Source organism: Aethalodelphis obliquidens, unplaced genomic scaffold (genome assembly GCF_003676395.1).
Source record: "Aethalodelphis obliquidens isolate GAN/ISIS:26980383/991018 unplaced genomic scaffold, ASM367639v1 scaffold44, whole genome shotgun sequence".
Lineage (NCBI taxonomy): Eukaryota > Metazoa > Chordata > Mammalia > Artiodactyla > Delphinidae > Aethalodelphis > Aethalodelphis obliquidens.
The window spans coordinates 14115515-14129656 of record NW_020837988.1 but is presented as its reverse complement, the minus strand read 5'-3'; the positions used below and the strand labels follow the sequence as shown (position 1 = coordinate 14129656).

At 46.2% G+C, this 14142-nt stretch overlaps 1 protein-coding gene across 3 annotated transcripts in view; it reads right to left on the bottom strand.

Moving 5' to 3' along the window:
* PECAM1 (platelet and endothelial cell adhesion molecule 1) overlaps positions 1-14142 on the bottom strand; it is a 55579-nt gene that overhangs the window by 37653 nt on the left and 3784 nt on the right. For all 3 annotated transcript variants that reach the window (XM_027081182.1, XM_027081184.1, XM_027081183.1), the window contains exons 3-5: positions 8289-8582; positions 4098-4403; positions 708-983 (exon numbers count right to left, since the gene is read on the bottom strand). In XM_027081182.1, the coding sequence (XP_026936983.1) occupies positions 708-983; positions 4098-4403; positions 8289-8582 (876 nt within the window). The remainder of the gene's footprint in view (positions 1-707; positions 984-4097; positions 4404-8288; positions 8583-14142) is intronic.

Below are 14142 nucleotides of genomic sequence, written 5' to 3'. Positions count from 1 at the left end.
ACATGGGTTTGGAACTCTAACAGGCCTGGGGGTGACCCTTGCTCTAATTGTTGGGTGAGTGACCTAACCTCTCAGCTTCAGCTTCCACCTCCATAAAGCCAGGATCATAATTCTTACCTTATACTACAGTTGTGAGCTCGAAATGAACATGTATGTAAACCAGGCATACAGTATTCAACAAAGAGGAATTGGAACTATTATTTTTGAGTTTAGTCATGCTTTCTCATTCCTGACCCTGTCATAGGACCTGCACACGGATACAGGGATCTAGCATAGTATTTGGCACAGAGGAAAGAAAAACGTGATGTAATAATAGAAACTCCAGCTGACACTTCACTGAGTGCTTACTCTATATGCGGCCCTTTATGGCAGGGTGATGTCCTTTGGTCCTTGTAAGAGTCCTAGAGGGCTGTCATTATCCCCATCTCAGAGTTGTGGCAAGGAGAAGGTCAATAACGCACCCAAGGTCACAGAGGTACTGAGTGGCCGGGTTGGGATCTGATGCCACAACCTGCACCCTCAACCACCACAGTGAGCGGCTTACTTGCTCTGTACTGACTCTTCCCCACCAGCACCATGGCCCTGCCTGAGCACATGCATTCAGACCAGCAGGAGCAGAAGGGTCAGCTCTCACTGTCCATCCTGGATTTCAGCACAGCAGCTTCTTGAGCCCGCCATATGCCGACACCCTCCAGCAGCAGCCCTACCTGTTATGTTGACCACGATGCTGCTGACCTTGGATATGCGGCTGGCTTCCACTTTGCACGTGTAGTTGCCGTTGTGCTCCACCGTGGCCATCACTGAGTACACGGCCTCGTTGCCATGCCTGCTGTGTGCTACAATCGCCTTGTCCTTCTGGATTATGATTTCCGGAAACGACTGGGCCAGGTGCGTCACTTGAATGGTACACTTGATGTGGAGATCATCCCCTTCTATGATCGTTCCCTTGGGGCTGATGTGGAACTTGGGATTAGAGAAGGATTCTACAAGAAGAGGACAAGCTGGTTGGATTCAGGTTCAAACCTGGGTGAGGGGGAAAGGCACTTCCTCCCCTTTTCTGTTCTTTTTCATACCAACCACAGTTTTTCCTTATTAATTAAAAAAACTCAACCTTTCCTCTCAAAAACCGTAGCCTAGGCTACTTTGATGCTCCCGCCCTTCTAGCTCATTCTTGCATCTTCAGCCTTCTTCTTAACTTCAGTTCTCTAACTTCCTTGAGCTTCCCAAAGGCCAAACCATCTTCCCTAGATCTCATCTACAGAACTTTCCTCAAATGACCTCAGAAATCATCACAGCAGTGACAAACAGACTCTCCCCCTGCCCACCAAGGATTTCCTAGGTAATTATTGCACCATTTCATGGACCTCTGGCATTTCAGCCTAGATATTCCATCACTTTCCAAAGTGCAGCTTCGTGGAAATGCATATTTAAATAACCGTATGCCCCCCAAAAGTGATTGCTAATCTATTCTACCTCTTCTGTAAAAATACTGGTTGTGACAGACTAAATTGATTTCATGACTCATGCAGTTTGAAAAACACTGCTTTAATAAAATGGGTCAGATATCAGGGTGTCGGATCTTCAGGAGATGGTGAGAGAAATAGGGCCAGGCCTTTGCTCCCACCAAAAAAACAGCAGTGCGTAAGGGAGTATGTACACAGATTACAACTATGTAAAATGTAGATAAGAACATTAAAAAATGCCAGAAGTGAATTCAGAGTAACATAATACTTTAATATTCTTTTTTTTTTTTTTTTTACTGTAAAGTCATTTAAATTCACAATAAAAAGGTATAATTAAAAAAAAAGTCTTTTCCTGAGTAAAAGTCAAAAAGAGAGAGCATCTAACTCCAGATGCACCAGAGATCTAAATGCGGAAGAAAAAAAAAAGTTAAAGCACAGAAACAGTAAAAGAAAACACAGGTGCATTTTTTTCTTTAATAATCTTGGAGTGTGGAGGAACTTTAGGCGTGAATCACAGAACTGGATACCGTAAGGAAAAAAGATGCATAGATTTTTTTTGGCTGTGCCGTGCAGCTTGTAGGATCTTAATTCTCAGACCAGGGATCGAACCTGGGCCTATGGCAGTGAAAGTGCTGAGTCCTAACCACTAGACAGCCAGGGAATTCCCAAAAGATGCATAAATTTGATTAACTAAAGATTAAAAGCTTCTTCACGGAAATAAAAAATAGGACACATGACAAACTGAGTAAAATATTTGCATAGTACCTGAGAAAGAGCACATTCCTTTAATTTATAAAGGGCTCAAACAAATCAACCAGAAGTGGTAAATATGGGCAAAGTGTGTATGAACCGGCAGTTTATGGGGGCGGAAATGTAACAGACCAATAAACATAAAAAGCATACTCAACCTCATGGAAGACCAAAGAAATACAAATCACAGCAATGATATATCACTGCACCTCAATCAGATTGCCAAAAATAACAAAACATTGATAATATTCTGTGTTGGTGAGGATGTGGGAAAATGGAACACTTTTGATGGAAATGTTCGTCCATTTGGAGGAGCACTTTGGCGATATCTTTCAATACTGAAAATGCACAAAACATTTGAATCAACAATTTGACCAATAAATAATAATAAAATACTCACGAAAGTACAGAAGGTATAAGTATGTGTAAGTTATAAGTATAAGCAAGATTGTCTTAATAGCAAAAAAGTGGGAAAATACCTAAATGTCCATCAATAGAAAACGAGGCAAACGTATTAGGGCACAGGATTCCGAGTTGCCACTAAAATGATAAAGATCTGTACTTCCTGATATGGACAAAAGTCCATATATGTTATGGTTGTTAAAAAGAAGTTATAAGGTAGAATGTTTGACTGGTCCTATTTTTTTGTAAAAACAAAGAAAAACAAGCAAAAATTGTGTGTGTACATGATGAATGAGCAGAACAAGTCTAGAAGACCACACAAGGGTTTTCTCTGAGTAGTGGTACTTACTATGAAGACTGTCATTTCATACTTTATATAGTACCATGTTTTCTGAAAATTTAACCCACACCATGTATTATAATAAGAAACATATCGTATATACAAAATACTATATATTATATATACATAATACTATATAGTAAATATATACACATAAATAAAGTATTATGTATACACGTTGGGCAGAGGTGAAGTAAGGTACCAAAAGCAGAGGGTCGTTTATGATAAGCTTTAGGGCTCCTATCCCGAATACATTTGCGGCTCTCTGCAGTAGACTGTGCCTTCTCCTGATTCCTCCCTGCTTCACAACTGCTTCCCTCTCAGGTCACCGGGAGCTGCTGGGTTGCCTAACCTGGAGCTCTGAGCTCTCTCTGTCCTGGACACTGACACCCAGGCTCCCCTCTGCTGTTGCCTTTCTCTCCTGAGAGCATTTCTCAGGTCACCTCATTTGTTTCCTATTAGTCCAATGTCTTGGGGATGGAAGGGTGGGCAGAAGAGTGGAGTCCCTCATCAAATGTGGGAGGCAGAGGGACTTCCCTGGGGGTCCAGTGGGTGAGACTCCACGCTCCCAATGCAGGGGGCCCGGGTCCGATCCCTGGTCTGGGAACTAGATCCCGCACGCATGCTGCAACTGAAAGTCCGCATGCCGCAACTAAAAAAGATCCCGCGTGCTGCAACTAAGACCCAGCGCAGCCAAAATAAATAAATTAAAAAAAAAAAAAAAAAACCTGGGCGGCAAAGGCTGAGGACCTGGCCCCCCTTCCCTCTGGATCCCCTCCAGATCCTACTTCCTGGTGTCTGATCCTCACTGGCTTAAAGCCATGGTTTCCAAACTGCAGGTCACACAAGGCATCATTTCAAGGAGTCGAGGCCAGTGCTTTAAAAAACTGAAAGAGAATAGAAAGAAAAATAGCAAAATGCATCGTATATTAAGGTTAAGTGTTGTTGGGAAATATATATGTATATATATATTTTTAACTGTGTCACAGTCAGAAAGTTTGAAAAACATAAAGTGATTAAGAACAGTCTTGAGACAGCAGTCCAGCCAGAAGGCCCCAGCCCCTTTCCAATTCTGGGCTCTTCCTCCCCAGACCAAACCAGCAAACCAGAAAGAATGATAAAAAGGAGAGTAGGACTCTGACCCCTCACGGTGACCAGTTCACTCCTGATGGATCTAGAGGGCTCCACGTGGGTCCCGGAAACGATCCTCGCTTGACATTGGAACCATATAGCGTGGTCTTGCTCCTCAACTGTGAATTTCAGCGTCACAAAATTCTGGTTCTGGGAAGTTTTTTCTCTTTTTTGCTTGACGCCTTTTACATTTAGTTCGAATTTTTCAATTGTGAAATGTATTGGAGCCTTTTCCTCTGGGACAGAGCAGTTGACCATCACGACCCCGCCTTCTATGACCTCCTTCTTGTCCAGCGTCACCCTGGGATCGGACACTCCTTTGGGGGAAGAGAAAGTCCGTTAGTATGTTTGCTCCAGTGGCACAAGCGTCCCTCAGCTGAATCACTGTGGCTGACCCATCTGAGGGTTCTTTTGTTTTGTTCCCAGAACCTCAGTGCTACCTACCAGGTAATTACTGAGCGAGTATGTTTCCAGCACCGTACCAGGTACTTTGAAAAATATAAAATTTGTTTAAGATGTGGTTGGTGCTTTCAATGTTTATAACTCCATTAGGAAGGCAATCATTCCAACTGATAGAGTTAAAAACAAAACAAAACAGCCAGTATTTATGGATATTATTGTGATTGTTGTTATAATTTATTGAATGCCTACCACAAGCTAGGATTGACGTTATATCCATGACCCAATTTTCTAATTCTCATAATAAAACTCTTGGGTGGGCAGGAAAGAGAAAATTATGCCCATTTTACAGATGAAGAAGGTAATACTCAGAGAGATTCAAGACTCATCCAAAAACTCACAGCCGTCAAGCCCCAGAGCTGAGACTCGACTCCAGGTCTGTGTGACTCCAGAGCTAGAGGTTGGGGGGGTCGGGGGAGAGGAGGGAGGCGTGGCCTCTCAGTTCAAAAAGCAAAGCTGAAAATAACCAAGCATCAGAGTGTGTCATAGAGACAGTGAGTGACGGAGCAGTAGGGAAAGGAGGAGGCCCTCTTCGCCTGGGGGGATCAGAGAAGATCCTGGAAAGGAATAGGGCCTGAGAGGAATCTTGAGGGGAGGGGGTTATTTGGACACATGAGGTGGGATGAGGGCTAAGGACAGGCATTTCAGGGCGCACATGTGCATGGGGATCTGCTTGTGCCAAGTGATAGGAGTGGCTTTTCAGGAGGGCCGTCCAGAGCCGAGGAAGGGCTGGAGGGGAAAATACAATGGGTAGTAAGCCAAGGTCAGATTCGGGGGAGCTAGGAGAGCCTGGCTGAGACTAGATGTCCCATCCAGCCCCCGTGGTCTGGGGATCATGAATTCCACCTTGGAGTCAGACAGACTTGCTTGTATCCTAAAACTGCCTCTTCCTGGATGTGCCACCTCCCCCAGTCACCTAAGACTCATGAACCTCTTTTCTTGACCCACCCAGGTCAGTGATGGAGGGCTGTCCTCTTGGGAAGGAGATCTGTACTGTGTTCTCACCACTGCTGTCACTTCTGGTGGCAGCTGTTTGAAAAGGTGTTGCCCTGCCCCACACGAGCTCCGCAAGGGACGGGGTCATGTCTTATTCGTGGTTGGGTCCTCAGCCTGGCTCAGAGTGGGCACTCGATAAATGGTTGATGAATGAACGAATTGCCTTTTGTCTACTTCAAAAACCTATCATAATAATCAAGAGTTGGACAGGCCAACTGTGGAGTCAGAGAGATCTTGGTTCTCACTCTGGCTCTGCCTTCTACGGGACCAGTCCACCCAACCTCCCCGAGTGCCAGCAGCCACACCTGTACATGGGAGGGACCAGGCTTATCTGCCAGTGCAACTGCAGGAGGAAAACGCAACATGTGTAAAGCACTTAGAATTGTTTATCTCATGAGGGCCTGATAAGTGGTATTTCTTATTACTGGAGGTAACAATAGTATGAATGACTATTCTGATCACAGAAGTGAGCTCAAAAGTGCAGAAATGACAGTTATGTCAGCAGCTGTCAAGGAGGCACAGGGCTGAATTCACAAACTGTATCCATTAAATCATCCAAGTTTGCCAGCGCATTTCTTTTCAACGTACATTTCCCAAACTCTTGGCCTGCCAATCTTTCCTCATCACTAACGTGAATACCTGGACCTGTTGGCTCCTCCCCTGTCCGCAGTGGAGATGGAGGAGGGCTGGTCTGCATCCCTGTGGTTGTTGCCCCTGGTGACACAAAGGGATGTCTGGCCAGCCGTGCCCCGACAGACCAGAGGACACCCAGGGAGGAACTGGCCTGGGGGGTGATATAGTCACGTTCTCCCCTGTGAGCCTCAGAGCCTGACGGGAAGGTGGCCAGAGGTTGTATACTTTTGAAAGGAAAACGCCCCCAAACACTTGCCCACTGGTTCTTCCTGCTTCTTGTTTGATGAAAGGGTTACTTCTTTCTAAGGATGGTCTGGGCAAGCACTTCGCACATGATGGGCCATTCATTCATCCAACACTCCATCACTAAGAAGGCTTCATCTGCTACCCATTTAATCCTCAAAACAAAACAACCGGGATTTCCCTGGTGGCTCAGTGGTTAAGAATCCGCCTGCCAATGCAGGGGACATGGGTTCGAGCCCTGGTCCCGGAAGATCCCACATGCTATGGAGCAACTAAGCCCGTGCGCCACAACTACTGAGCCTGCACGCCTAGAGCCCGCAAGCCACAACTACTGAGCCCATGAGCCACAACTACTGAAGCCCGTGCGCCTAGAGCCCATGCTCCGCAACAAGAGAAGCCACCGCACAGCAACGAAGAGTAGCCCCCCGCTCACCGCAACTTGAGAAAGCCCGTGCACAGCAACGAAGACTCAACGCAGCCAAAAATAAATAAATAAATTTATAAAAAAACCAAAAAAAACAAAGCAACCTTCAAGGGTACACACAGATTCCCAGTGATCTCTATTTTAGAGACAGGACATGAAGACCTGTCTTCAGGAGGTGGAGAATTTGACCGAGGGGCACTCTGCTGGGTTGGCAACCTCTTTCTCAGCTCTGCGCTTTCACTTTTATGCTACATCCCTTTTCTCTGTCCTTTGCCCCACTTCACCATCAAGCAAATTCCCACACGATCTTCTATATCTGGACCCAGTGTCCCTTCTTCCAGGAAGCCGTCCCTAACTTCACTAGGCAGAATTGTTTCCTCCCACCGCTGTGCTCCCAAGGCGCTCAGAGCAGATGACTGTTGGACCCCAATGATTTGTTTACATGTCTCTCTTCCCCACAGGACTGTAACTGCGTCCAGAGCTAGGACCTGTCTGATGCATTTTCATGTCTAGCACCTATTTTTTTTCCCTGACTTGCAGGCTTGGGACATGCTTCTTGAAGGAGTAAATCAATGAATGAATGGACGGATGGAACTCTATGACCCAAATTTCCCACAATGATATTTCTCTTGTTTTTCCATCTCTATTACTACTTGCTGTTTTCAACTGTTTAATTTATTCCACAGTCATTTATTGAGTGCCTACTATGAGCCAGACTTTTGTTTGTTTGTTTGAGATACAAAATTAGACCAAACACCATCTCTTCTCTCAGGATCTCAAAATCCAGAAGAGCAGACAGATACGTGAGAAAGTTGCAATATCGAGTCAAATAGTAATTGCCGCTTATTGGAAACTCATTATGTGCTGGAAATTGCACTAAGCTCTTTACTAACAGGATATCTTTTAATCCTCTTAATAACTTCCTGAGCTCGGCAGTATTATTATCTCCATTTTACTGATGAGAATTTTAAAGTGTAGGGAGGTTAAGGGACTTGTCCAGATTGGAATCTAGGCAGAGTGACTGCAGAATCCAGAGTCAACACTCAGCCCCATGACCTTGATACCAACACCACTGAACGCAGAGAGAGCATAAGAGCTGTAAGGACTGGGACCTTGGGGGGGATCAGTTTTGTTTGGGAAAGTGTCAGAGAAGAGATCATTGAGTTGAGTGTTGAAGGAGAAATAGTTCCCGAGGAGACGAGGTGAAGAGGGTATTCCAGGGAGAGAAAATAGCATGTGCAAAGGCATGGAGGTGAGGAAAAGCCTGGTGTACTGGGAGCATGTCTAATGCCTGCATTTCCAGGTTAGGAAAGTGTCGGGCAGATGAGTGAGAAGGATGATGTATGGGCAGGTAGGTCCGGTGTTACGACTCGTTCAATCACCATGCTGGCTCCTGCATGTGTTCACGCTTCACCTGCCCGAGCTGTGTTCCATTCCAGGGACTCACCTCTCACCAACACCGGGTACTCCTCAGTCGTTTTCTCCTTGTTGTTCAGGATCACAGTGCATTTATATGTCCCCGCGTCATAGACCCGGGCTTGGGGAACAAAATAACTCTCTGTGTTCTCCATGGAGGAGACGTTGTGAAACAGCACGTCATCCTTGTAGAACAGCACCTGGTGCCGAGGCTTGACACTCGAGGTGGTGCTGACATCCACGACGCACTGCAGGGTCAGGTTCTCCCCATTCTGCACCTCCTGCTTCGGCAGGATCTGCATGTGGATGCTGTTGATGGTGAAAGCTAAAGGCCAAGGGGAGGAGAGCAGACACACCTGTTATCTCAGAAACGACGTCACCACATCAGATTGGTATCATCACATCCATGCAGTATAGTGTCCAGGGGTCCCAGGTGAGTAGTGACTGTGTGTGGCGGGTCAAGCACGAGGCAGCTGATACTAAGCTGCTCATATTCCCACCATGACAAGGTGGCAGTCTTCGGAGTGTGACAAATAAAACATGTCCATAAGATGTATGCAGCCTGTGAGCTGCCACATGGTGGCCCCTGGAGAGAGCATAGGATTCAAGCAGACAAACGTTCAAGTCCTGGCTCATCACTTACTGTGTGACCTTGGGTGATTAACCTCTCTGAGCTCAACTTTCTCATCTATAAAATGGGGTTATAATACCTACGTAGTAAGTTGTTGTAAGACTTACAGAAGACGAGCAGGAAATTACCTAGTGATTTCCTGGGTGTACCAGTGCCTGGTACACGGTAATTGCTTGATAAATGATGGCTACCACCATTCCGAAATCACATGCTCACGTCCAGGAACCGCTCCCCCAGCCCCACTCCACCCACCCACCCCCGCCTGAACAAATTAGCACAGTCTCAACTGGTGTTTTCTAGCTGATGAAGTCAGAAGCCTCACCAGATGGGTGAGAACTTGAAACCACTTTTTCTCATGCATCTTGCTTCCCGTTTTTGCTTTGGCTGCTAAATAGTATAAGCCCCAAATTTTACCTCTAGCAACGTTTGGGATGCATTTTTCTGTGCTAAAAGAGTCACAGTTTTATTTGACTGCCATATTTTCCTCTCATTCTGATGTCCTTATTTACTTTATCCTATTGAACAATAATACATATTTTTTATAAGTGTTCCCAAATCATTTTACAAACAAAAAAAGGTATAGCAAGGTAGCTGGCCAGAGATACTGGCAAAAAATCGTCTTTCTTTCTCTCCCTTTTAATAACGTCAAACTGTTTTTGAACACCTTAGAATTTAACTTGTCTATAATATGTCTCAGGTTTTAAACTGAATACAACAGTCCATCCTTGTGCCTTTTTTTCTGAGCAATTAATTTAACAAAAAATGGCATCTGATTAGTCATGAGATGAAACAAGATGATTGTTTAAATTTATTTCTTACAGCAGTAATCTTTAGAATTCCCTTTTCTGTCTTTCTGTATTCCTTATTAGCTCCTGGTCTGAGGAGCTTGCTGGGTGAGTTCTCGGAACAGAAGTTTCTTTGAACCATGTTTAGTTTCCCATAGATTAAAATGTTCCCTTCCCAGGTAGGGACAGGCAAGTCTCCCTAGTCCTTCAGCACCTCCTTCTTCATTTTAAGCCATGCTGTTTAATACAGTGATTCTATCAGGAGATGGTAAAGAGCAGAAGATGAGCGCAGAGTCAGACTTCCTGGGCCAAATCCCATCTCTGCTCACAAACTGTGTGGCTTTTAGTAAGTTACTGAGCTTCTCTGAGCCTCAGTTTGTTTATCCATAGAATGGACATAATAACAGTAAGTGTAAATGAGAACCTGAGTTTAAGTTCTTGGAGCACAGTTCCTGGCACAGATGAATTGCTTGCAAAATGTTAGCTAGATTCTGTCAGTCACAGATATAATACCAACTCTTGAGTCTTGAGGTCTCTAAAGGTCTTTCTTGAAATCATATTTCTAGTCAATTTTTTCAGAAAAAAAATTAAAACCCAACAATTTTTTAATTTCCCAGGTGAATTACAGCAACTTCTCCAGACTCCCGGTGTTAGTCATCCCACTGTGCTGGGCTACTTTAGTGTCATCATCCTGAATGAAATGCATACCCATGGCTGGTACACCCCAGACTGGAACACAGAACTGGGTACAGGAAGAAAGCAAGTCAGGCACACCCGGTCCAAACCCCTGATCCCACAGTCATTAGCTGGGCGTCATTGGGAGGTACTTAACCTCTCCAGACTACCACCTCTCCTCCTATAAAGTAGGAACACTAATACTTGCCTTCCCTGTATTTTAATCTTGAACAATGACGGAACCAAGGTGGCTGAGAGCACTGAAGGGGCAGGTTTGTATTGCCCGATACCTGGCCCCTGATTGACACCTCCTTCCTGCTTCCTCAGTACCATTCATTCAGCAGACATTGAAGGGGGCGTCTCTGTGCCAGGCACTGCACCCAGTACTGGGGGTTCAGAGAAGGGTAAGATTGTCACAGTTTCTGCCCACCTAGAGCTCACAGTCTGCATTTCACAGTTCTTCCCTATTCCAGGCCTTCCAGCCTCAGCGCCAGCCCTGCCTGGGTCTCCTACCGACCATCCCTAGGGAGCTCTACCACCGTTTAACAATTTTAAAGCAAACTTGGCTAAAGCATCGGGTAGCAGTTTTTTAGAGAGGATGATGTGCACTAACACAAGATGCTTCTGCCTACCTTGCTTTTCTAAGCAAATCTAATATACATCTGCTTAATAAATTAATGCAGCTGATTCACTGGTAGGAACCACACACTACCATGGCCAGCGGGAGCAAACAAGGAAGAAGAAAGGAAGGCAGGACATGGGATTTCCCTGACGGTCCAGTGGTTAGGACTCCGCACTCCCACTGCAGGGGGTACGGGTTCGATCCCTGGTCGGGGAACTAAGATCCCACATGCTGTGCGGTGCGGCCAAAAGAATTATAAAAAAAAAAAAAAAAAAAAGAAGGCAGGACAGGAGAAGGAAAAGCATTTTTTAAAATTATTCAAGACACAGGGCTTCCTTGGTGGTGCAGTGGTTAAGGATCCCCCTGCCAATGCAGGGGATGTGGGTTCAAGCCCTGGTCCGGGAAGATCCCACGTGCAGTGGAGCAACTAAGCCCACGCGCCACAACTACTGAGCCTGCGCTCTAGAGCCCGTGAGCCACAACTACTGAGCCCATGTGCCACAACTATTGAAGCTCATGCACCTAGAGCCCGTGCTCCACACCAAGAGAAGCCAGCGCAGTGAGAAGCCCGAGGGCACCGCAATGAAGAGTAGCCCCTGCTCACCGAAACTAGAGAAAGCCCGCACGCAGCAACGAAGACCCAATGTAGCCAAAACTAAATAAATTTATATAAAAAAATTATCCAAGATACGGATCCCAGGGCTTCCCTGGTGGCGCAGTGGTTGAGAATCTGCCTGCCAATGCAGGGGACACAGGTTTGAGCCCTGGTCTGGGAAGATCCCACATGCTGCGGAGCAACTAGGCCCGTGAGCCACAACTACTGAGCCTACGCGTCTGGAGCCTGTGCTCCGTAACAAGAGAGGCTGCGATAGTGAGAGGCCTGCGCACCGCGATAAAGAGTGGCCCCCGCTTGCCGCAACTAGAGGAAAACCCTCGCACAGAAACGAAGACCCAACACAGCCAAAAATAAATAAATATTAAAAAAAAAAAAAAGATACGGATCCCAGCTCATTGACTTGATGCAACAGAACAGCAGCCTAGATTTTATCGCCGCGACCACCACCCCTCTGGTATCAAGCCTTCAAGACGGGCCCCTGTGAGCCTTGCCTTCGGTTATCACACCCACATATGGTCCCTTCCCACATCAGACCAGGGTTGGTCTTATGACCAACAATACAGCAGAAGTGCTAGTAGGTGACTTTTGAGATTAGTTTATAAAAAACATTGCAACTTGCATCTTGGTCACTCTTTCCTTTTCTGGGATCATTCACTCTGGGCAAAGCCAGCTGCCGTGTCATGAGCGCCCCTATGGAGAGGCCCACAGGGTGAGGAACGGCCTCGTGAGTGGGCTTAAAAGCAGATTCCCCAGCGTCAGACAAGCCCTCAGATAACTGTAACCCTGACCAACATTTTATCTGCAATCTCCTGACAAACCCTGAGTCAGCACCACCCAACCAAGCCATTCCCAGATTCCTGACCCTCAGAAACTGTGAGATAATAAACTGTTATCTTAAGCCACTAAGTTTGGGGATAATTTGTTAAGGAGCAATAGATAACAAACACACCACCCAACCTTCAAATATCTCTACCTGACTGATGTAGAGAACAAACGTATGAACACCAGGGGGGGAAAATGGCGGGGGGCTGGTGGTGGTGTGATAAACTGGGAGATTGGGATTGACACGAATACACTAATATGTATAAAATGGATAACTAATAAGAACCTGCTGTATAAAAAAATAAATAAAATATTCAAAAATTCAAAAAAAAATCTCTACCTGATTATTAAGATAATATGGAAGATATTATCCTCTTTGTGAATAAACTTTCCAGGAACAGCCAGTAATGAGACCTGTGTGTAGGTCTCATTATTTACACGATAGAGTGATTGCTACAACCCGGGCCTCCCGCAGGTTCACAGATGGGTGTCGGGGGCCCATGAACCACCTCTGATGCGTTTCTTTGGAGACAGGACGCAAAACGTTCAGAACTGTAATGGAAGGACGGGGTTGTAGAATAGCCTGAAAAGGCCAGATCTTTTCAACCTGGAGAGACGAGGGGCTGATGGAGACGATCCAAGTAACAAAGTCACCACAGCACAGATAAGGCACCACAGCGCCAAATCCCCAGATCCTAAAACAAAGGGACCTGCTTCCCTCTACCTCAGGCTGCGGGTCAGCAGATGCTGATGCTCCAGGGAAGATGAGGCATCATGACTCAGCCAGCCACTCAGCCCTCAACCTGGAAATGACTCAGAAAGAAAGGGGGCAGTGGGTGGAGAAGAAGGGGCCCCCCATCATTGCCAGGAAAATCCAGGGAGCCATGAGGCATGGAGGCTCTGATGAACTGCGGTGCTCAGGATGGAGTGTGCTGACCCAGCTCATCTGAATCTCAAGCACCTCCAAGTTCAGTTCGAGTCCCTTTCAGTGAGACATTTCTTGAGCACCTGTGTCAGGTGCTGGGATTACAAGGTGAATAAGAAAGCATCCCCGCTGTCCTAGACTGTGCAGGCTGGTGGGGACCCAGATAGCTGGAGTACAATCATGTAAGCACCAGGAGGAAGGGTTGCCCAGGAGAGGCCAAGGGAAGCCTGAAGGAAGTGACCCCTGAACTGAGCCTTGGACCAGGACAGGAAAGGGTGGTGGGGTGCTCGGGGCAGAACAGCATGTACCAGGGCACAGAGGCATGAGAAATCAATGCATTCTGGGCACTGGTGGTTACAGGAGACAGAGTGTGAGGCTGGAGGGTCCAGGGGGCCAGGTAGGAGGGGGCAGAACAGAGAGCCTTGCCCACTATGCTGACAAGCTGTGCCCTGTCCTGAGGGTTTTGCCGGGGAGGCGGTAACAGGATGACACTGGAGCTTTAGAAAGATCACTGTGGGCTGGAGGAGAGACTGGAGGCCTGTAACAACCTGGACGATGGTTCAGGTGAAAGCTGGTGCAGCCTCTGCTCAGGCAGATGCAGTGGTGCTGAGGGGAAGGGGTGGACTTGAGAAATGTTTAGTGTGTGCAAACGGACTTGTTTTTGGGGACGAAGAAAATGTTCTGGAACTAGACAGAGGTGATGTTTGCACAACATTATGAACGTACTAAATGTCATTAATAATAACATTTGTAATATGTATTTTATTTGTTTGACTGGCTAGGGGGGTTGAGGCAAAGAGTGGAAGATA